The 23,006-nt window shown below is 39.3% G+C and overlaps 1 protein-coding gene across 1 annotated transcript in view; it reads right to left on the bottom strand.

Moving 5' to 3' along the window:
* Nucleotides 1–23,006, bottom strand: part of WNT2B (Wnt family member 2B) — a 57,125-nt gene that overhangs the window by 13,541 nt on the left and 20,578 nt on the right. Inside the window, exon 2 of the mRNA XM_075196253.1 lies at nt 9,393–9,613. Within this exon, the coding sequence (XP_075052354.1) occupies nt 9,393–9,613 (221 nt within the window). The remainder of the gene's footprint in view (nt 1–9,392; nt 9,614–23,006) is intronic.

The raw sequence follows: 23,006 nt of genomic DNA, 5'->3' as shown, positions 1-23,006 counted from the left end.
CAAAGTAGGTGCAGCCCGGAAAAAATCCTGTAACCGAGAATGGGAGGATGTGATGAGAGTGGAGGAGAGACGTAGATCTTGTGCAGAACGGAGGTGTCGAGTGGGGAGATATTTCGAGACCAGTGAGGAAATGTATGTCGGTGCAATTTTGTTGATGGCCTTGTATGTTAGTAGAAGAATTTTATATTGGATTCGTTGAAATACAGGCAGCCAATGTAGAGACTGACAGAGTGACTCAGCAGAGGAAAAACAGTTAGTAAGGAAAATCAATCTAGCCGCTGCATGCAAAATAGATTGTAGGGGTTCAAGTCTGACTTTAGGAAGACCAGTAAGGAGGGAATTGCAATAGTCGATGCGGGAGATGATGAGTGCATGAATTAATGTTTTTGCGGTGTCTTGTGTCAGATATGTGCGTATTCTGGAAATGTTCTTTAGGTGTATGTAACATGATTTAGATATAGAGTTGATGTGGGGAATAAATGACAGTTGTGAATCAAGGATTACACCTAGGCAACGAGCTTGCGGGGTGGGATTTATGGTCATGTTTTCAACAGAAATTGAAATGTCAGGCAGGAAGCTTCTGTTTTTGGGTGGGAATATTATTAGTTCAGTTTTTGAAAGATTGAGTTTGAGTTGGCGAGAAGACATCCAAGATGAAATGGCAGAAAGACAGTCAGTAACGCGAGACAACACAGATGGTGAAAGATCAGGAGAGGATAGATAAATTTCTGTATCATCCGCATAGAGATGATACTGAAATCCAAAGGAGCTTATTAGTTTTCCAAGAGAAGTGGTGTAGATAAAGAGTAGCAGAGGACCTAGGACTGAGCCTTGTGGTACTCCAACTGATAAAGGAAGCGGAGCAGAGGTGGATCCAGAGAAATTAACACTGAAAGAGCGATTAGATAGGTAGCATGAGAACCAGGATAGGACAGTGCCTTCAAGACCTAGGGATTGTAGCGTTTGTATGAGGAGAGAGTGGTCAACAGTGTCAAATGCAGCAGAGAGATCCAGGAGAATTAGAAGAGAGTAATGGTTATTATTTTTTGCTGTGATCAAATCATTGACAACCTTGGTCAGCGCAGTCTCTGTGCAGTGTTGAGAGCGAAAGCCTGACTGAAGAGGATCCAACAGGTTGTTTGCTGTAAGAAAGTGTGTGTATAACAAGAGAGAAGCAAATTCTGGCTACTTCGGATAACATACCATTTAGATCAGGAGGGCTAGCCAGTGTATTAAGTCAGAAGGCATTTGAGCAAGATAAAAAGGTAGGAATGACCATGTGTCATGGAGATAGGAAAGTTAGTTCTGTCAAGCGGCCCAAACTTGAGTGAAAGTGTTTTCTTTGCCATGTAGGCCATACGCATAACCCTTCAGACTGGCCCCCTGGCTCGGCAAATCGGTAAGTTAACCCTTACTGCTCTTGGCCAGTATTGCAGGACAATACTCGGCTGCCTCAGCAAGATTTTAATGATAAATTACGATGATAGGTGATTTTCTATCACCCCAATAAATAGTCTTCTAAAACTTGTAAAAGAGCACTTGTGTTTTGGTTTCTGGACAAAGCAGGCCACACTTCTGCATATTTTCTTGAAAACAGTTCCTCCGACACAGAAATACCTGACACTCTTCCTGAATCTCTATCCAAATATTTACATATCCAATAACTGTTTAAATATTTCACTGTTGGGCTGAGACACTGTTTTTGTGCACAGTAATAAGCAGGACCACTTGATTCATTTATATAACAATCAAGCGCATAACAGGATAGAGAAGCAAGGCAGAGAGACAGGCTACAACAGGCACATTTGTTTACAGGAAACAGATCACTCTCCATTGACAGTGCCAATCTGTCTCAGCAAGGTTTCTGCTAACATTCCCTGATTAATGACCAGTTGATAAGGAGCAACCATTAATGCATAAAGCGTTTTACAAACTTTTCCTCCATCTGACAAACTGAGGACTTTGCAAACAATCAAAGTTTGGGATGCATTGTGATGAATTCATTTGAAACAAAACACAGTCCATGGCATGATACAAAACTTAAAGTGTGATATAGATATAATGTATTTTTTTCCAAATATGCCTCCACCTACAACAAGTAGAACCACGGGAACTTTTATTCTAGGAACTTCTCATGATTTGGGATAACTCTCACCAATGCTGCAAAGCTTTCTGCAGCTGCTCTAGGGTTGACAGTCTGGAGAAAGAGACAACCAAACAGCCCTTTCAGGCCATTATCCAATCAGCTCCGGCATTTCAACTGTTGCAGTGCTGGCTGGTGTAAGTTGTCCCAAAGGGCCATTCTGCTAGTTTGAGGATTGTTTGGTAAAAATACAAGTAGCTGCAGTAATCCTTTAAGACTTTTTGGTAAAACAAATGATAGTTGGAAACATTTTCCAGTCATATTCTCTATAGGCAACAGCCAACATGAATGGACCTACTTCAGTGATGACTAAAGTTTCCCTCCTAATGTTTGCAGACAGGATATTTCTTCAAAATGCCCCTGTTGCCTATACACAGTAGTACAATTCACAAGGAACCATTACTTTATTAAAAACATGAAGTAATATAATAAACGATAAGGCTTGCTCAGTTCCACAAAAATAGGATAATGTTGGCACATATAATAAAATAAATGACTACAAGAAAGTCGATAATGAGATTTGCACACCTCACAACTTTTAAAGTTTTGGAAATGGGACAAACCTGCGTGTACTACTGGTAAGTGATTGCAGGCACATGAGTAGGGAGCGTGGTCACTCGTCCCAGAGACTTGTCCAGCGCTTCTGATGAGCTGGATTAGGAAGGAAGCATGAGGAAAGACATCACATGACCCTGATATGATACTGCTGGCGATATCGGATAACTGGTCTGATACTACTGTGACTTATTTATTTAATAGCCATGTAAACAAATACAAAATGCACATGCTGCATATCTGCACTGTAATGAGTTAAAATCATCATCATCATTTATTTATATAGCGCCACTGATTCCGCAGCGCTCTACAGAGAACTCATTCACACCAGTCCCTGCCCCATTTGAGCTTACAGTCTAAATTCCCTAACATAGGCAGACAAACAGACAGAGACAGACTAGGGTCAATTTTGATAGCAGCCAATTAACCTACTAGTATGTTTTTGGAGTGTGGGAGGAAACCAGAGCACCCAGAGGAAACCCACGCAAACACAGGGAGAATCTACATGCTCCTCACAGAAAAGGCCATGGTCGGGAATTGAACTCATGACCCCAGCGCTGTGAGGCAGAAGTGATAACCACTTAGCGACCGTGCTGCCCGTAAATACAATACAAAATACAAGCCTGCAGTTATAATATGCATATACTGTATGGATTCTTTACCATTATTTCATATGCTATGTATGTATAAACATGGCCCATCAGATAAGAAGAGCTGATGTGGGCAAGCTACAGCGAGAAGTGTTAGTACTGGATCCACTGTACATTAGGAAATTGCTGTTATTTAATTATGGTTAATGAGAACATATTAATTAACAGTTGTGCATTATTACATCACTGCTTCGGAGTACTGTATTTAATCTTTGTATTTGCCTAATCATTTTCATCATTTATTTATGTAGCGCCACCAATGCTGCAGCACTGTGCAGAGAATATTTGTCACTCACATCAGTCCCTGCCCCAGTGGAGCTTACAGTCTAAATTCCCTAACACACATACATGAGGGTTAACTTTGTCAGCAGCCAATTAACCTACTAGTAGGTTTTTTGGAGCATGGGCGGAAACCCATGCAAACATGGGGAGAACATACAAACTCCACACAGATAAGGCCCTGGTCAGTAATCAAACTGATCACTCCAGTACTGTGCAGCAGAAGTGCTAACCACTGAGCCACAGTGCTGCCCGACTAATGTAGACTCATGTTTTTTTGTAACATGAACACACATGCATATTCCATTTAACCCAGAACACATTGCACTGCTCCTGATTGTCCCACTTATTTCTCAAATAATAACCCTGAGCTACATTAAATAATAGATTTTATTACATCATCACATCAGTTAACTTAACTCAGTTCAAGTATAGTATTTTACCACCTCCATGACCAGAGTGAGGAATTTGCGTTTATGTGTTACACTGGCATTGCCTGGAATCTTTTTTAGAAAAGTCAACACCCTTACACTATCCTGCCCCTGAGCATATCATGTTGACATGCCTCAGCCTTTGTTACATATAGACAGATGCAGAACTTTATTTTTGAGACTTACTGGTTGAGTTTATATGTTTGATCAATCATATTATTATTTATATAGCACCAATTATATTACGCAGTGCTGTGCAGAGAATATGTATTCAGTCACATCAGTCCCTGCTCTATTGGAGCTCACAGTCTAAATTCCCTACCGCACACTAACACATGCATACATACATACTAAGGTCCATTTTTATCAGAAGGCAATTGGTCTACCAGAATGTTTTTGGACTGTGGGAAGAAACTGTATGGAAACATGCAAACCCATAGAAACATGGTAAAAACATACAAACTCCACACAGATATTCCACTGGTTGGAATCAAAACATGACCTGAGCTCTTTGACCTGAGCTCTAACCACTGTGCCTCCATTTTGCATATTTCGTAAGCAGCATATTGTTAATGCTTTTATATTGCTTATAACAGTTTTATGGATGGTATGTTTATTGAGTTATTTTCACTGCTTTCTTATGTAATTTAATTTGCATACTGAGCACCAATTTCATGATGTATTGTAATAGTGTGTACTGCACTTGATAATGATCCCAGCAGGGATTTAAATCTCGGATTACAGACACCCTTTTTCACTACCTGCTGAAGAGTGCCTATCTATCTATCTATCCATCTATTTTGAGAAAGATCCATACTGTAATAAATTCCTAATTTCTGCCAAAGATGACTGAACGTGACACCCCAGGAGCACTAATAACCTATGACAGAGCAGGTTACTAACAGCTTGTAACTGTCAGCTGCCAGCCCTTCATTTTTAGTATCAGCTCCAGGACAGAAGGCCATATCTTTGCACAATGGTAATAGGAACCACCACACACAACACAAAACACAAAGAACATACACCACAGCCATTTCTCCTAAAATATCTTTCTTTCCCACAGTGGTCTTAGTGGTAAAGGGTCTGCCATCTATTCCATCATGGAGATCTCCACTGTATGTATGCTCCTTTGTTTCTTACATTCTCTTCTTGCCTCATGTATACCTCATATAGTTTCCTCTGCCCCCTTTCCTTATAGCTGACATTGTTTCATAATATCTCATCTGTCTACTGTCCCATGTCCCTTTGTCTCCACAATATCTCTTCTGACCCCTTGTCTCATTTGTTCTAACATCTCTCTCTTGACTTTTCCATGTCTCTTTTGAAAACCAATATCTCTTGCCTTGCCCTATACCTGTCTGTCTCCATGTCTCATTTTGTTATCTAACCCCATTGTCTGTCCTTCTCTGCCCCCTTTACACATCTCTTGTCTTGACTATTGCTTATGCCTATGTTGACCGTGCCTACATTTTTTCTGTCTCTTCTTGACTCATCCTATGTTCCTGGTACCTGGCAGATATCGCCAACGCTGGTCCCAGGTAAGTAACCTTTTTGGGAAAGTTATACTTAGACATTCCACAAAATATTATTTTCTCTTTTGAGTGGAATTACCCTATAATTGGGAGAAAAGGGGAATAGAGCAATGTGTTCCAGGTTAAATGGTACTATGGGAGGTAGGTATGTACTGTAGGGATGCTTCATGAAATGTTGGAGAATGGGGCTTATGGTACATAGTTTAGAATATATTGCACCACACTGAGGTCTGTAATTAACTCTAATGATAATCCCTGCTCTGTCAGCCAGTGTAATGCACTGTCAAATACTCTGGGTGAGAAGATCCCAGCACTTCTGACACCACAGTACATGGGAAGGTATTACGGGGTATTTCATTTTGTTGGACATCACCTTTAATGTAAATTACATTACCCAGAAGTATATTCTTTTGGAGTGGTTTATTTACATTAGTTTGTTTTTAGAAACTGGGGAATTATTAGTGACATAAACTTTACCATCTCTGTAGCCAATTTCCACAAGGGTCTGCCTTATGCTAAAGGTACAAGAAGACAGCCGCATATGGAGAATTATACCAGTACTCATCATCAATACGCCAAGAGTTAATAAAATGAATCAATGAACGGTGTTGTGGTTATTTAACAATTAGGGCCATATTTATCATAGGGTGAAAAACGTTCTGGCTGGCGAAAACTTAATCCATGTGCATGTCCAACCAGACGAGCCCAGCAAAACAAAAACAGTAAGTTAACCCTTACTGCTCCAGGCCAGTACCTGCCTTTGGTGGAATGTTAATAATAAATTGTGGCGATGTATTTTATTTGCTGCAATAAATAGGCCCCTAAAGGTCTTCAGGGTAATACACTAAGGTTAAGGTTATGTTACTAAAACATTTCTGCATTTGAATTCAATAGTTTAAAATACGGGAGGTGAGTTTAAACAGAATTTCATTATTCTCAAGTATCTTCTTGTATAATGAGATTACTGCAAACTTACAGCTGATATTTCAGCCCTCTGTAGTGTGGGTGAATGTGAACAGCACTAGTTTACACCCCTAGCAAAGAATGTGTTAATGAACACAAACTCAACTCAACCATGTCCACACAGCTTTCTGTTTTGCATCACATAGATTTCAGCTCAAGCAAAACATGCTTCTGTTTCTTTAAGAATTCTATTTAGGACTTGACCAGTGCAGGGGGAGGTAGTACTGCAATTTCTAAGAGGGTTTGTAAAGTGAAACACAAGGGTCAATTGAAAAAGCAAAAACATTTGTAAATAAACACTAAGCGGGGAATTCAACTCCCCCCGAAGTAGCGCTGCGTTAAACCTATTACCGTTCTTAGGGTAAATTTAACTCGGCTTTCTGAGCTGCAACCAAAAGGCCTGTGTTGAATGTACTGTAATTACGTATTTAAGCGTACTGTTACCGTAATAACGGTAATAGTGCGCAGGCTGCATTACTTTTCACAGTAACGTAGCCAATTGAATTCCCCCATAAGGGTTATATTAACTAAACTGCATTTTGAAAAAGTGGATATGTTGCCTGTAGCAACCAATCAGATTCTAGCTGTCATTTTGTAGAATATACTAAATAAATGATAACTGGATTCTGATTGGTCGCTATAGGAAACATTTCCACTTTTTCAAAACTGCAGTTTAGTAAATATACCCCTAAGGGTCAGAGAGGAAAAGTGTAGTTTAATAAAAGGACTTGTGTACATAGGCATATTTATCTTGATAACTTTCTCACAGGTGAATGAAGGAGAGAATACTCACATAGAGATAATTAATCTCTATGGACAGACATAGGTTCAGTGCTCTTAGATGCTTTACAGACCTTGATTACGTAACAGTGATCGGGGACAATGGAGCATATTCTATTTAACACTGTTCATTTGTTCGCTATTGTAAAGCATACCTGCCCACTCTCCCGGAATGTTCAGGAGACTCCTGAATTATGGGTAAGTCTCCCGTACTCCCGGAGAGCAGGGAGCAGTTATGTGGGCAGGATTTGGAGCCTCCATTACATGATTCTCAGGGAATCTCGTAATTTTGGCCCACCCTTCACAGTGAAATTGCGTCATTGTGGGGTGGGGCTAATAATGACGCAATTTGTCTATCAACGCCCCCTCCATCCTCACACATCCACCTCTGCTCTGGGGGTGTTTGTGTGGGTATCTTCTGGGTGCTCCAGTTTCCTCCCACATGCCAAAAATACTAGTAGTTTAATTGGCTGCTATCAAATTGACCAGGGATGAGCTGGCCCGGGGGGCAGGGGGGCCGGTCAGAAAAAGTGTCTTTTGGGACGGTCTCTTCTGCTCGACAACTGATTGGCTATGCATGGTGGATATATGTCACTACAAAAAGGAAAAAAGGCTCTTTAATACATCTTTCATTTGTGTACTTGACTTCCTTTTTATTATATTCCTGCGAAAGTTCCTCTGGATGGTGTAAAATGTGCCATATGATAAGTATAGGACAAAGTTGGGTTCCCAGATCCTATGAGTAGCTGAAGAATACAAGGCCTTAAGCCATGATGAAGACTGCCTAGCTTATCTGTAAGAAAAAATCAGGAATTTTTAGGAGCTCTCCCGGACTCCCGGGAGAGCAGGGCCACCTCCTGAGTCCTGCCTGCTTTGTGGGGGAAGTGGGTGGGGGCGAGGCTAATCGCGCCATCCTGGCCCCGCCGCCTGCTATAATAGTCCGAAATTTGTATGGGGCCTAATGACGCGAATAGTGTGTCCACGCCCCCAAGAAATAGCCAATTTTGGAGGGGTGACTCCAAAGTTGGCAAGTATGGGTAAAAGAGGGTGGGAAAAAGGAGCTGGGTAATGTTGCATTGCATCAAGAGTTTTGATCTGCAACTCTGCTGCAACCATGTTAATTATTTCCTACATTATGAGATCACTGCACCAGTGAGAGAGAGTCACATATCACAAGCACCAGGTATATACAGTACTGCCGGGCTGAGGATAAGTCATAAATACAGCTTATATCTTATGCATACAACATGCTGCTACTTTGAAGACAGAACTACAAGGTGAAATTACCTCTCCTAAGGATGACAGCAAGTTACTCTGGATACAGACATACTATACATACTTTTAGTATGACCTGCAGAGGGAAATAGTTTTTCTCTTCATACTGCATTTCAAACTAGCCAAAAGTACTGATACACTAAATTACATTCTCTGCAGTTTGTTTGGGATGTATATTATTTATAACCCATGCTGCCAAGGAAACACAGGATGTGCATATCATTTCTAGATTGTTTAAGACAAAAAAAACAAGAAAGTGATAATCACACAGTCACAGGCAGCTGACTTTTGCTACCAATCACATATCAATCATATCATGCTATCTCTGTGTAAGCAAGTTCCCAGCCCAAACTCTGTCCCTTATTCTGCTGCCTTACTTTTGCAGTCTACTGATTTTGTCTTTATATCCAGGCTGTAATTGGTCTATGCTACTGGTGTGGTTTGTAACAATAGACCTGCACAATGCTTCACTGTCAGTAGTTTAAACAGCAAGTAAGACATACAGAAAGAAGAGTTGTTGTTTTTTTAGGTTTCTACATTGATACCAGGAGGATTTTACAGACACACAAATTTTACTTAATTACAATTAATTAATTATTCATCTGTAGGTTTACAAATAATTAACAGCTACACTTATCTGATACTGAACCATTTTTAAATATAGCAGAATAATAGGACAGTACATATAAAGGTGGCACTGCTTAGAGATTACTGTATGACACTAAGATTATCAATATTTTCAGCAACATTGCCTGTGGATTTATTTTAAGGCATAAGTACATACTTCTTAGCATGACTCGCCCAAAGACTGTGTAGTCTCTGTCCAGGGTGCTGCAGTTCCAGCGATGGTGTCTGAACTGGTGCTGGCACTCTTTTATCCACTCCTTGGCTCCCTCGCCAATGGCTTGCATAATGTCAGGATGCTTTTGACACAGTTGCCTCTGCTTGTTCACCAGCCCTGGTATGTTATCACAGATCACTCTTGCTCCCAGTGCACCAATGTACCTATAAGAAGGAAAATACATGTGAAATGATATTTTGAACATATGTAACAAATATATATATTAGTGAACTCAGTGCTCTCTGTGGTTCAATAATGCAAGCAACAAGTGGTATGTAATTAAATAAGAAATGTAGGGTTGTGCGTTTGCATTTGTTACATGTGCGCTGATCTCCTATGTATTTTGTTTTATTCTTGATTTACTGCTTACATTGGAATGCTTGTTTGACAGTGAAAAGGAAGCAAGAAAAGACTCAGAAAGCTTCCTGTACATGGAAGCTCGTACCCTTTCACATAATTCACTATATTCTGTAAAGAATATACCATATACATTATATGCTACATAATGATCAAGAAAAAGTTTAAGTTTAGATGTTTGTATAGTGCCCATTTTTCAGCACTTTACATACTTGCATGGCATACTTACAAGATACAAGGATCTCAAATCAGCAGAATTTAAAAATGGATTAAATGCCTTATTTACAAGAAATGGAATTTGTAGCTTTAATTAGTAATTGACATTAATGTGTTTGGGGAGGAGGGTGGGAGGGGGTGGGGTGCCATTTCTGGTGGCTGGAAACCACTCAGGGATTAAGATTTGTAGGGGCCCCAAGGCAAGTAGTTTTGGGCAAACACTGCCACAGTATTTCCCGAGGTTGCTGCTTGCACAAGCTGTGAAAGGGTGTGAAAAAACAGATCAATAAAAAGCAAAAAGCTCCTGCTCACAGCTTCTTACTGGTGACATGGGAAACCCCCACTCAGTTGGTGATGTGCACAGAAGCTTAGTGGCTTTGACTGTGCTGACCAATAGGAAGCCACAAACAGAGAGCCTGCAGCTACTAATTTGTCCATGCAGTTTGCCTCTCCCCACACTTTGCAGACAATGTTTTGTGACAGGGGGGGCCATGCCATATTTTAATTTGTCATGGACCCTGATGTGGGGGGTCCCAGGTCTAGCAACATTAGCTTCTTTCCAGATAGGGGTGTATGTATATATTGGGCCTAATTCATTAAGGAAAGTAAGGCAATAAGGAGTACATTTTCTCCTGGACAAACCATCTTACAATGCAAGGGGTGCAAATTAGTTTATTATTTTACACAAAAGTTAAATACTGGCTGTTTTTTCATGTAACACACAAATCCATGGAATTTATTTTTTTACACTGAAATCTAAAGTTAATCTAGGACATTCCCTATCCAACTATAAATCAAAGGCAGCATGGCAGAGTGTGAAGGGGGCCAAAGCAGCATGGCACAGGGTGATGGATGGGGCCAGGAGAATGGAGAGCAAAAGCAGCATGGCACAGTGTAATGAAGGGGGGCAAAGCAGCATGACAGAGTGTAAAGGGGGTTCCAAAGCAGCATGGCACAGTGTGATGAAGGGGGGCAGGTTGGCACAGGGTGATGAAGGGGGGAGCAAAAGCAGCATGGCACAGGGTGATGAAGAGGGGCCAAAGCATCATGGGACAGGGTAATGAAGGGGGGCCAGGATAAGTGGGGGAGCAAAAGCAGCATGGCACAGGGTGATGGAGGGGGACCAAATCAGCATGGCACAGGGTGATAAAGAGGGGCCAAAGCAGCATGGCAAAGTGTGAAGGGGGGCCAAAGCAGCATGGCAAAGTGTGAAGGGGGGCCAAAGCAGCATGGCACAGAGTGATGAAGGGGGGCCAGGAGAAGGGGGAAGCAAAAGCAGCATGGCACAGGGTGATAAAGGGGGCTAGGAACAGGGGGGAGCAAAATCAGTATGGAGAGCGCAGTGTGCTCATAAAGGGGCACAGCATGGTGATGAAGGGGCACAGTAATGTGTGTGTGATGGCACAGCAGGCTTGTGGCAATGTAATGTGTGTGTGGGTGCTATTTTGTTTGTGGAGTGAGGGCGATTTAATTTTATACTGGGGACTACTAATTTAAGATGGGGTGGTTTGGGGGCTATTAATTGAATGTGGGGCTGAGTCTGAGGAGCATGAGGTCTATTTATTAAATGTGAATATGAATTATTTAATGGCAGTGACGTTTCAGGAAATAGGCATATTTATTATACGTAAATGCTATTAATTTATTGCTGGGGCTATTTGGAGGGAGAGAAATAGGTTTATTTATTAAATGGGAATACTATTATTTTAATGTTGGGGCTGGATGAATGCCTAAGTATTAATCGTGGTTCCTATTAATTTAACACCGGGGCTGTTTGGAATTTTCTAAATGTAACCATTTTTTTTACAAATAGGGCCCCCAACATTCCAGGATCCAGACAAGCCGTAACTAAAGAAACCAGCAGCCACAAGTGGTGAAAGTGACAAGAACAGGTAGGAGAGAGCAGGACAGTCTGTCAAATGTTCTGATTGTAGTGGAACAATCCCGATATTTGGTAACTGTTCTGCCCAATCTAAGGGGCAGGTTAAGACTGTGTACTCTTTATATATACACTACATTCTTTATATACTACATTATGGTGCTAGCTGTCCTTCATGGGCTGACCACTCCCCCTCTAGTGTTTGGTCTCGCCTCTACTATGGCTGGCCACACCCCCCTCTGATGAGCCCCTAGCATTGCAGTCCCCCGGTGGGCCCTTCATACCCCACTCTGACACTGGTTAGAAGTCAATGGTTGATCACAAGAATAAGTTGGTTGCTTCACTACTTTGCAAAAAAAAAAAAAGTTAAAGCAGTTGTCCACCCATAGAGGTATTTTACTTTTAAACCCCCCTCTCTTCTGATGTGAGAATGGCAGGGTCCAATGCCTGGCTATACTCACCCTCCAGCACTTGCTTAATGGTTGATTCTTCTGCTGCAGATAGCAAGAGAGATTTGAAACGCCATTCTGCTAACCCATTACAACCCATGTGACTTGCAATGCATTCAATAGTCAATGCTCTTGACACATTACAAGCTGCAATTTAAATTCCTCCTGCTAAGAGAATTAGCTAATAGACAGCCATAGGGAGTATGAAATATGTCAGACTTCTGTTGGTGGACATTTACTTTAAATCGATTTTAACATAGAATCCCCAAAACATTCCACAGTTTAATGTGTATTTATAATATAAAATATTTATGCTACAAAAAAATATTTTTTTAATCAATAGTGAATCTTTTATACTCCAGTGCAAACATTTTCATGAGGAGAGGAATGTCAGGGGCAATGTGTGAAAAGACAAGGGTAACAGTTAAATGTAATTTACAGAAAGACCAGAAAAGTCTATGATCAAAGAGCCAGCACAATTTGCTTGAAATAAAAAAAATATCTTGCAGAAAAATAGCTTTAACACTTTATAGACAAAGAAATAAGCAAGAAAAAAAAAAAAATTCAAGAAGAAAAGTAAAACAGGAAAAACACAAAAAAAATTTCCCACAATTTTTATTCTGTTTTTCTTATCATTTGTAATGTATTTTTAAACAACTCTAATGTCTAACAGAATGACTATTGAAACACATATGAATAAATATTTATGATGCATAGTACAGAAGATTTTCCTAAGAAAACATTTGGAACAGAAGTGGGATTTTCCATATCTATCCACAAGCCCTGGCTTACTTATCAAGGAAGGAATAACTGTATCCTACTCTGCGAGCTCCACGTGTCATAAAGACAGAGGAGCCAGAAGCTTGAGTGTTTCTTGCAAAGTGTAGGAGTGTTGGAAAAGACATACTTGGAGAGATTCTCTAACACTATCTCTATGCAAGTGCTGCAGTATATATTTGAGTTTATATATTTGTAATATCAAAGATGCTACCTATTCTCTATGATTATTATGAGTGTACAGAAAATGTAAATATAAATATTCCTCAACTAGTTGCCTATTTGTGGAACTGAGTATCCAATACTTGCCAACTTTTATAACCTATCCTCTGGGACATACAGGTCATGTGACAGGGGGTAGGAGGGGGCGTGGTGAAATTCTCGCATCACCATAGCCCCAACACCTACTAGAAAATGCCAAAATCTGTGACATTGAATAGTGGAGGCACGGCTTAATGATGCGATCACGCCATTAAGCCTCCCTATTCAATGCCGTGAATTTCAGAATTTTATAGTAGGGAACGGGGCTATGGTGATGCGACAATATCACCATGCCCCCCTCCGCAAGGATCAGGGAGATTGCCTGCTCTTCCGGGAATCCGGGAGGACTCCCTGAAATTCGGAAGCAATTTGTTACAAATCTTGTCATTTTGTGTCTGCCCAATGACAAAATGATGCAATTGCATCATTTTGCTATTGGGACAGGGCCAAAATGATGCAATTCTCATGCCCCACCCCCCTGCATGTTCAACTCATCCACCCTTCGGGATCTTCCAGAGGGGAGAAATAGAAAGATGGCAAGTATGGATGGTCTATTCTGAGCCATGAAGAAGTGGGTTGGAACTTGTGGAAATCATGGTGGCAGAGGCATGAGAATGGCAGCTAGTGATGGCTGTGCTTTAGACTGGGTAGGAAGATTTTACTGCACTATTTATTAGATGCAGTATTTTGTCATGTTTGTGTAGTAAATCCAGGATAGTCTACTATTTTTAAGATAAAATGACAACCGGGCATTCTGTTCTATTGAAGTATATGGGGTTATTTGTCATTAAATCATGTTATGATTTAATGACAAAGAGCAAAAATGCTCCATATTGATCAAAGTTAATTGCTAATTGGTTAAAATCGAGATGTAAAGCATTTATCAAACTGGACACAACGGGAGATTAAAAAAAACCCAAAAAAAACAAAAAAACAAAACTGGTGCAGAAAAAGGTGCTGTTACCCAAACCAACCAGGCAAATGTTTCCTTTCTTTTTGAAAACTGTATAAGAAAAATGACAGATAATATCTGATTGACTGCTATGGGATATTATTATCATTTATTTGTTATTATCATTTATTTGTTGGGCGCCACTGGATTTTCGCAGCGCCTTACATAATACGAACAGTAGACCATACAGGGTAAACATCACAGAACAATAAACACTAAGTACCAATGCTTCGGAAACTCCGGGCAGACATATGGAGTGAGGGCGGAGCAGAAGAGTCGGTATGAAGACAGGAGGGGAGAGGGGCCATGCTCATACGAGCTTACATCCTAAGGGAGGGTGGACAAAACAGGCACGAAGGGAGGCAGTGATGCAATGGGGAAAAAGGGACCAGGGGAGAGGAGGGAGAACAAGCAGAGTGGATGAGGGGTTAAGTGGATGGTTGGTAGGCTTTCAGAAACAGGTGAGTTTTGAGTGCCCGTTTGAAGGAGCACAGATTGGGAGCGAGACGGATGGAGCGAGGGAGGTCATTCCAGTGCAGGGGGGCAGCTCGGGAAAAGTCTTGGACTCGGGAGTGGGAAGAGGTAATGAGAGTATTAAACCTTTTACATACATTTTCTTGCACCAGTGCCCCAATGTGCGAGCAGCTCCAAACATTTAGCTATCCCAATATCAAAATAGGTTTTGATTCACATTTTTTTGTATAAAAAATGGCTATACAGTAAGGATACACATTTATCTATAGATTGGAAACAAATAAGACAGGAGCATTAAAAGCCAGTGACATTTTTAATAATGAATGTACTCTTTATGACCGTCTTGGATTTCAAGACTGAATTAAACATTAATAAAACCTGATAGAAAGATTGTATTTAATATAATGTACTTCTCCTTTTAAGGTAGTGTTGAGATTTGCACAGAATTAGTATTACAAACTAAAGTAAGTTAGGTTTCTCAAACAGCCCATCAATGATTCTTTCTGTGTTTGGAATGCTGGCAGGAAGACAAGGTCAGATGAGGATGGAAAGTGCAGATTACTGGAGAGCTCACTTCAGTGTGGACCTAAGTAAAGTGCAGTCTGCTCACAAAACTATTGTTAACATCAAAGTATTTGTTTTTTTGACTACTTCAGCCAGCTAATTAGCTGGATAAATGCTTATTGCTGATAATGATTAGCTTCCATCCCAATGTTTGCTAATATCAGATTGTGTTAAACTACCTTTTTGGGAAAAATAACACTGGATATCCTGTGTGTTGAAAGGAGATTTCCGTTTAACAGCCTATAGTCCTAAACATAATCCATCATTGTAATCTTCACCAATGCCATAAAGGAGCAGTCCAATACTCCACAACCATACACCACTGGAAGCCACCATTACAAGACACAGAAGCCACTGTAGTTCACTTTGCAGAAGTAGAGCTGAATAGCAGCACTACAGAATAAGACTGCACTTGATCGCATGGACTAGCCCTTGGGTTTAGCCAATGGGTGGTGTCCCAGCGGAGCAAGTCCCCTTTATTTGCTACATGAAGAGTAGGTAGCACTTAAAGGATCTGATTCTTTTTCTGATGCAATTCTTATCTGAACGCAAATTACACTTAGCCTACAAGGAGCAGAATGGAGAGGGAAGGGACAGACTAATATAGGCAACGTAAGGACGTACTCAAGTCCTGGGTTTCTCGTAAGCACGTTTGCTTTAAGCCTATCACTTTCACCAGCTACAGGGAAGGTATAAGTGCCAACTGATAGGGATTACTGTCACGGCATAGTCTTTGTTTTAAAAACTACATGTATGTGTGCCACTAACTAGCATAGAACATGTGTAAGCAGGTAAGATGGACTATTAAAAGGCATTATATGTAAAGCACGCATTAAATGCACCTTTATTTATGAATTTCATGTTAAAATATATATGTATATATATATATATATATATATATATATATATATATAATATTTTTTTTTAAATACATATTTTTATTAATGATTATACTGTTTAGGGTTGTTAATTTATTTTCTAATATACATTTTTCTTGTATTTGTGCTGATGTGACCATAGATTGTACATGAGCTTGTGTGTATATTGCAGTGTGTTCTGTCTGTCTATGAAAGGCATGTACCATTTAAGCAGACTGTAGTTACACCCAGATCAAATTGAAATGCATCTTGAGATCCACTTGCATTTGAATATGTTCGGAATTACACTCAAGTTCCGTGCTCTTCTTTAAAAGCCAGCTTACATGCAAGTTGCATTTGGGCTTGATATACATAGGCAGTGAAAAAAACATCCTGCCTCTACTGTTTCTGACCTGATTTGGGTGGACTGGCCTCCATTTGTTCTTATGGAAAAAGGGGGAGGTCTTGCTTTTATATCTATTCCTGCCCATGAGTATTTACTGCTAATCTACTCCTTCTCATTCCCTTCTCTCTGCTAATCAGTTCTGCAATACTCACCCATTTTTTCACTAACTTACTAGAGACTGCAGAGAAGAAAAATGTAACCCACCTATATTCCTGCCATCCAATTTCTATAATCGTCATGATAACATATCTTCAGAAATAGTAGTGCCACAAACAATTTAGTATTTTGAATTTTATTGTTGAACTTAGTATTTAAATTTCAATGCTTGTAATAATAATTCAGGACAGATTGCTGATTGCTTTACGGCAGTGTAATCTATGAAAGTGATCAAATTCTAAATTTTGTGCTACCAGTTTAAACTGTTGTCGAAAGAGAAAGTTCCTTTCTACATTATTGCTAATACTTTAATTTAGTGTCGTGGAATGATAAACTTTATAACTTTTCACTCTCAAACAATATACTAATCAGGAAAAAATCATAACTAAAGTAAACCATTTGTCTATATAAACAATATGACTTTTATACTTTTACAGTAGTAATAAGTAGATATCATTTTTTTTTGTTTGTCCTTTATTGAAGCATTTCAGATTTACATTTTTTTAGTTTACATTTCAATACAACCGTAAGTAACAATTTATTTAGTTTTCAGTGCAAAAACCTTTGACATTAATAATATTAACCAGAGAAGATAATGGTTATCATATGTTCGCATTGTATAATGATTTCTTCAGGCTATCCATTAAATTGGTATTAGCAAGCAAATTTGTACTGAAGTAACATTTTCTTAATAAACTTGTCTTTTTTTAGGACCTTTACAAAGGGAAAGTGCGGGGTCATGACGATGCGATTTGCATCACCACGGCCAGCCTCCGCTGCGCAATGATGCACACTGATGAAATTGTAGCAGGTGCAGGGCCATGATCGCCTAATGAGGACATGCATGACGAGACCTGATGCAGCAAATTGCATCATCAAGTTCCAGTCCTGCCTTCTTTAGAAGAAGGAGCAGGAGGGAAGCCCAGACTTCCGGGAGAACTCTTTGAAAATCGTGAGTCTCCTGGATGTTCCGGGAGAGAAAGGAAGTATGTAATAAACCAGAATATACCAAGCAAAGATTTCATTGTGTCCTTATTAAACAGATAATCACAAATTTGCCTGATATCTACAGATAACAGACTCCACTTATTCCCTTATGTATTTGACCAAGCAACTTTTTTTATCTATTACAGTAGACCCCTCTTTGCACATTTCTTAGTCACGAGGAGAGTGAAACAGAACATTTTACACCCTAGAAGCAAATATTAAGTATTAATTATTTTCTCAATATTACCACACATGAGATACAGTATATCTAAAAAATGCATGGCTAACACGAAGCAGAGGCCACAAAGATAGCATTTTTACATCTGATGCGGAAAGTACTGTGACATATTTGTCAAGAAAATAAACCTTTCTAGGGTATGGCAACTTTTATCAACTCAAATATCTTATTTTATATCTTTTATACTTGATTCAACCAAATATTCTACTTGCTAACCGTAAGAGCTACTTCATATTATTTATACAATGTATTTCATAAGTGAAAAAGTAATTATATTGATCTCTGAATACTCCCAGCACGTTACAACATTTATTTTGCATGACATCAGTACATCTTTGCTTACTTCCCAACTGTGCAGAATTATGCGGGACAGTCCTGATTCTAGGCCACTATGCCGCTGTCCTGACAATCAGAACTTTTGTCCTGACTGCTTTGAGTCTAGGGAGGTGTGTCTTGATAACTGCTGGTGAAAGCGGCAATGCAGAGGTGTTTTTAGGGGAGAGAAGGTGTGCTGGGGGCCCCTAACACTTTAGAAGTGCTTGGTACCGCCCTGGGGAATTTGGTGTACCCCAATCTGACACGCCCCAAGGTTCAAGTGACCTTGCCCAAACACTGTCTCAAGTAATAGACTTATAATGTTTGGGGGGGTCATAGTGGAAATTTAGAAGTGACAGTATAGAAATTTAGATCTAACGCTATGAAAGATGTAAGGGAATGAAATTTGATAGTTTTACAATGAAGGCAGTAAGAGAAGTGGCGGTATGGCATACCACCGTATACCAGTGAACTTTGACCACTGATCTTGGGAGATATGACACTGCAGCAACTAATGTCAAACAAAATTGTTCTGTAAAAGTAATATACCAAACTAAATGACACCAGAGTTCTCTTTTGCAGGATTTAATTTTTGAACCATATTGATTACAAAACATTATCAGGTGGCACAAAACAGGGAGCTCATTAAGCTCCCTGCTGACACTTCAGAGGGGAGAATGGTCCCAGAGCAGCACAAATAGCAAGTTATTAAGTCCATGCATACAATCTAAACAGATTTATATTTATAAACTGGCAGTATTGTAGAGAGCCCTACTTGTGACAGGTTATATCCTATTATTATACCACATGACTCCGTCATATGTCATCAGTTGCACGTAAGGACATGCACATTATGGTGTTAGTGCTAAAGACTTAAATGTCAACAACACTGTTTTCCAATGATCCCTTGCCTTTTTGTGGTAGTTTCCAATAGGCGCAACTTTCCTAATGGAAAACATCGCTTTTGTGTCTCTTGTCTTTATGGTTTTGCCTGCTGCTGTAAGCGTTTAACCTAGAAATCACCATCAGAATCTAAATTTTCACGCAGAGATGTAATTTTAATATAATAATTTAATATATTAAGACTATTGTGTGTGTTTACTAATATTAAATGGACTTTCAGTTCCACTTGTCGGAAAAATAAATGTTTACAAAAAATATAAATGTGTTGGCGGTGAGACACCTATTTTTGACAGAGTGGAATACAGTGGAATGTGGTCTTCTGCTGTTATAACCCATCCACTTCAGGGTTCAACATACTGTTAACACATGGTTATTTTAGTTACTGTTGGCTTTTAGTCATCTTGAACAAGATACTGAGATACTAAAACCACCCCAACTGGCACCAACATTCATTCCGTGGTCTAAGTCATTAGATTACATTTCTTATCCATATCCAGTATAGAACCGCATATTGCTCAATTCTAAGTAATTCAAGTGTGCCCATAGCTGCCTGAACAAGGTATAAGCAAAGACAGCTCATGGGGTTAAGAACTTATGTAGATAAGACTGGGATAGGCTATCAGAAAAGCCATTTCCATGTTGAAAGCCAATATATACATAACCAATTCTAGAAATGTTAGCTTGGGAAGTTATTTGTATGTCTTATACTATCTGAAATCTGTGTCATCAGGAGGAACCCCACTCATTCCTTGTGCATTAATGAATCCATTGTAGAGAGACTCTCGGTGATGCTTTGGATGGAATCTTAATTAAAGGTTTTGGTACAACTGGCCTCAGACAGTTTTTTTTAAGCACAAACAAGGGAAGAAAACTTCAAAATAAACACCTTCACTGTCCAGCCCTAATTAAACATATATTATTCCTGACAATCAAAAACAGAAGAAGTTCCAGCACATATACTCACTCACAATCAATATCAGGCTTCCTCTTTTAGAGACTATGCAGTCCCATCCCCCAGGCTGTGCAGCAACTCAGACTAAGACTGACATCCTTTAAAACACCTCTCAGAGGTGCTGTCAGACTGGCAGAACAGAGGACCTGGACTGGGCCTTGTAAATGAAGCTCACCCTTCTCTCTCCTTTTACACCCCAGGGACCCTTACCAGTGTTTCCCTTAGGCTGAATCAGGGGCTGGCTGGGATGAAGGGCAGGGTGCATCTGCCCCCAGTGCTGGACCCATAGTGAACTACCTTGGGCTGGGTCACTGGGCCACCTGCATTTTTTCCCCTCTAAAATAGGCTGCTGAGTTGAGTCTTTGCCAGACCTCCCCTGGGCTGAACACACACTTTTGGAAGCACCTTCCCACACAAAACAATCTCCCTGTGGTTTTTAAAATAAGGTCAGAAAAATGGGATAAACGTATCTGCCCAGAAACACTATTCCAGTGTTTTTGTCACAAAAGGTAAAGCACTTGGTGCTTTACCTGAGTTTTAAAAAAAATTCAATATCAGGACATAGAAAACAAATATATATTAATAATGTTACAAAATTAGAATTTACAGAATAATTTTAGATTAAATTTACATCCTGAGGTTCTTTGCACATGCAAAGTATAACAATGAATTTAAATGTACTCCATTTATACATTATCTGCCTCACACATGGAGGGCAAATGTTGTAGCAATGAATCTGTAACACTAGCCTTTATGAGGTTTTAGAAATCTTTTGTGAACGGAATTCCACAAATCTGTATTGTAAAGTAATGTTTTTATATTTAGTAAAGGGGCCCTAAAATTCATTTTTTAATGTCATGTCATTGCTTGGAAAACCTAAATCAAACTACTCCTTAACAGTCCCTTACTTCTTCCTAATGTTTCAGTTTTGTGTTGTCTACTAATATTGCATTTAGGTGCAAATTTGCACTAAACCATATCAGCCAATCAAATATTTGCTTTCATTGTCTAACGTGCTAGATGTAGCACAACTTTTCATTGAAATGGAATGTTAACAAATCATTTTCTGTGTGTTCAATAAAGACATTAAACAGTGGAATGTAAATGTTATTTGTTTGGGACCTAGATAAATGTCAAATTATTGTAGCAATGCAAATAATTCCAAACGTTTCACAAACTTTCACCACTTTATTTTTATGTGTCTGTACGGTTTGTACGTCATGCTTAGACAACCTTTCACCCCAGGTTTTGTTTAACTACAAGTCCCAGCATGCACTGTAAGTGCACGCATGCTTTTAGCAAAAGCTAAAAAACTACAAGTTGTCTGTCACCAGAGTATTAATGCATTTTAGTTGAGTAATGGCAATAAAGATAGACAGATAAAGTTTGTAAGCACATGTTTTGTGGGTGGCTGAACACTCCTGTCCTTTGCACATGTCCCTGGAGGCATCAAGCAATGATCAAATGATTCATCTTTTTGTAAAGCTCAATTAAAAATAGGAGCCCTTGGCATTTAAGCCAGTAGCTCAACTGAAAAACTAACACTACTCAACCGGGCTGTGTTCATTATGCTCATTACACGGAATCATGAACATCTTGGCCAAGGCTACAAGAGCTGTGGTTAGGAGGATTTCCCACTGGCATCCAGCCATTAGGTTATAGACATGAGGAACATAACCCCAGACGCAGTGAGGATAATGACATTCTTAACCCTCTGACTGTCATAATTACATGGAAGTAACATTCAAGTTACGTTTATGCTAGGAGTTCACCATCTGAGCTGTATGGTAAAAATAAGTACAACCTTTGTAAGGTAGCCTGTAAAAACTTTACAATAAGAGTGGTAGATCTGGTCAGTTTCAGGGTAATGCTTTGAATCTCTTAAAAGAGCATCATTCATTTTTATACATAGGTTTATATTTCTCACAAAGTATCATTATGAGCAATGTCATTAGATCTTTTGCAAGTTTAATGAGAAACTATGTGATCTGTGAGCAATATAGAAGACTAGTTCTTGACACTTATTAATAAAGGGAAAGTCTACTTTTGTGGGTTTTATGTAAACCCGATGCTATAAGCCGAATTGTTTGCTAGATGTACTCCCTGCAGATTCTCTATCTTCAGTGGCAGGGCACATGCAGTCCTCTGTCTACTCCTGGCCCTTGCCGCCATGGTGAAATAAACAGAATGAGGTAAGTGCTAGATACGTTCTGCTAGTGAATGAATCTAGGAAACAATTAGACATAGGACTAGGATAGGGTAGAATATTTTATACAATTAACAACTTAAATAAAGTCTGCAAAATTTTTACTTAACCTTTAAAAAAATGGAGTAACATAAAAAATGAACTTAATCACTTAGGGGCATATTTTTTTATAGGGTAAAATTCATCCTATACATCAAAGGTTCACGACCAGAATCGCAGGAAATAAGATACCCATGGGTATTCTAACCACGATCAAGTACCACCGCAATCTTTGTTCAGTTATCACCATCTCAGGATTGTGATAACAAAAGAAAATCATTGCAAGAAATACTTTATTCTTTGTATAAACCATTTTTATTCAGTCTTCAATGGTTTTTACATTTAAAAAAAATATATAACTATATATAGTTAAACTATTTTTTTGCTTGCCTTTGCTATCAGTTACACTGTACATGCTTGAATCTCTTAGCTGCCCCAGCAATATTTTATTGATAAATTGTGATAGAAAATCAGCGTTATTGCCAAGTATTAGATCTTTTATGCATGCATGATCTTACTGTGTGGACTACCCAAACACTCATGTGAATAGAGAAAAGCATATTACATAG

The sequence above is a fragment of the Mixophyes fleayi genome, chromosome 2 (genome assembly GCF_038048845.1).
Source record: "Mixophyes fleayi isolate aMixFle1 chromosome 2, aMixFle1.hap1, whole genome shotgun sequence".
Classification (NCBI taxonomy): domain Eukaryota; kingdom Metazoa; phylum Chordata; class Amphibia; order Anura; family Limnodynastidae; genus Mixophyes; species Mixophyes fleayi.
The sequence above is the reverse complement of the archived record's forward strand: the minus strand, read 5'-3'. Positions and strand labels throughout refer to the sequence as shown.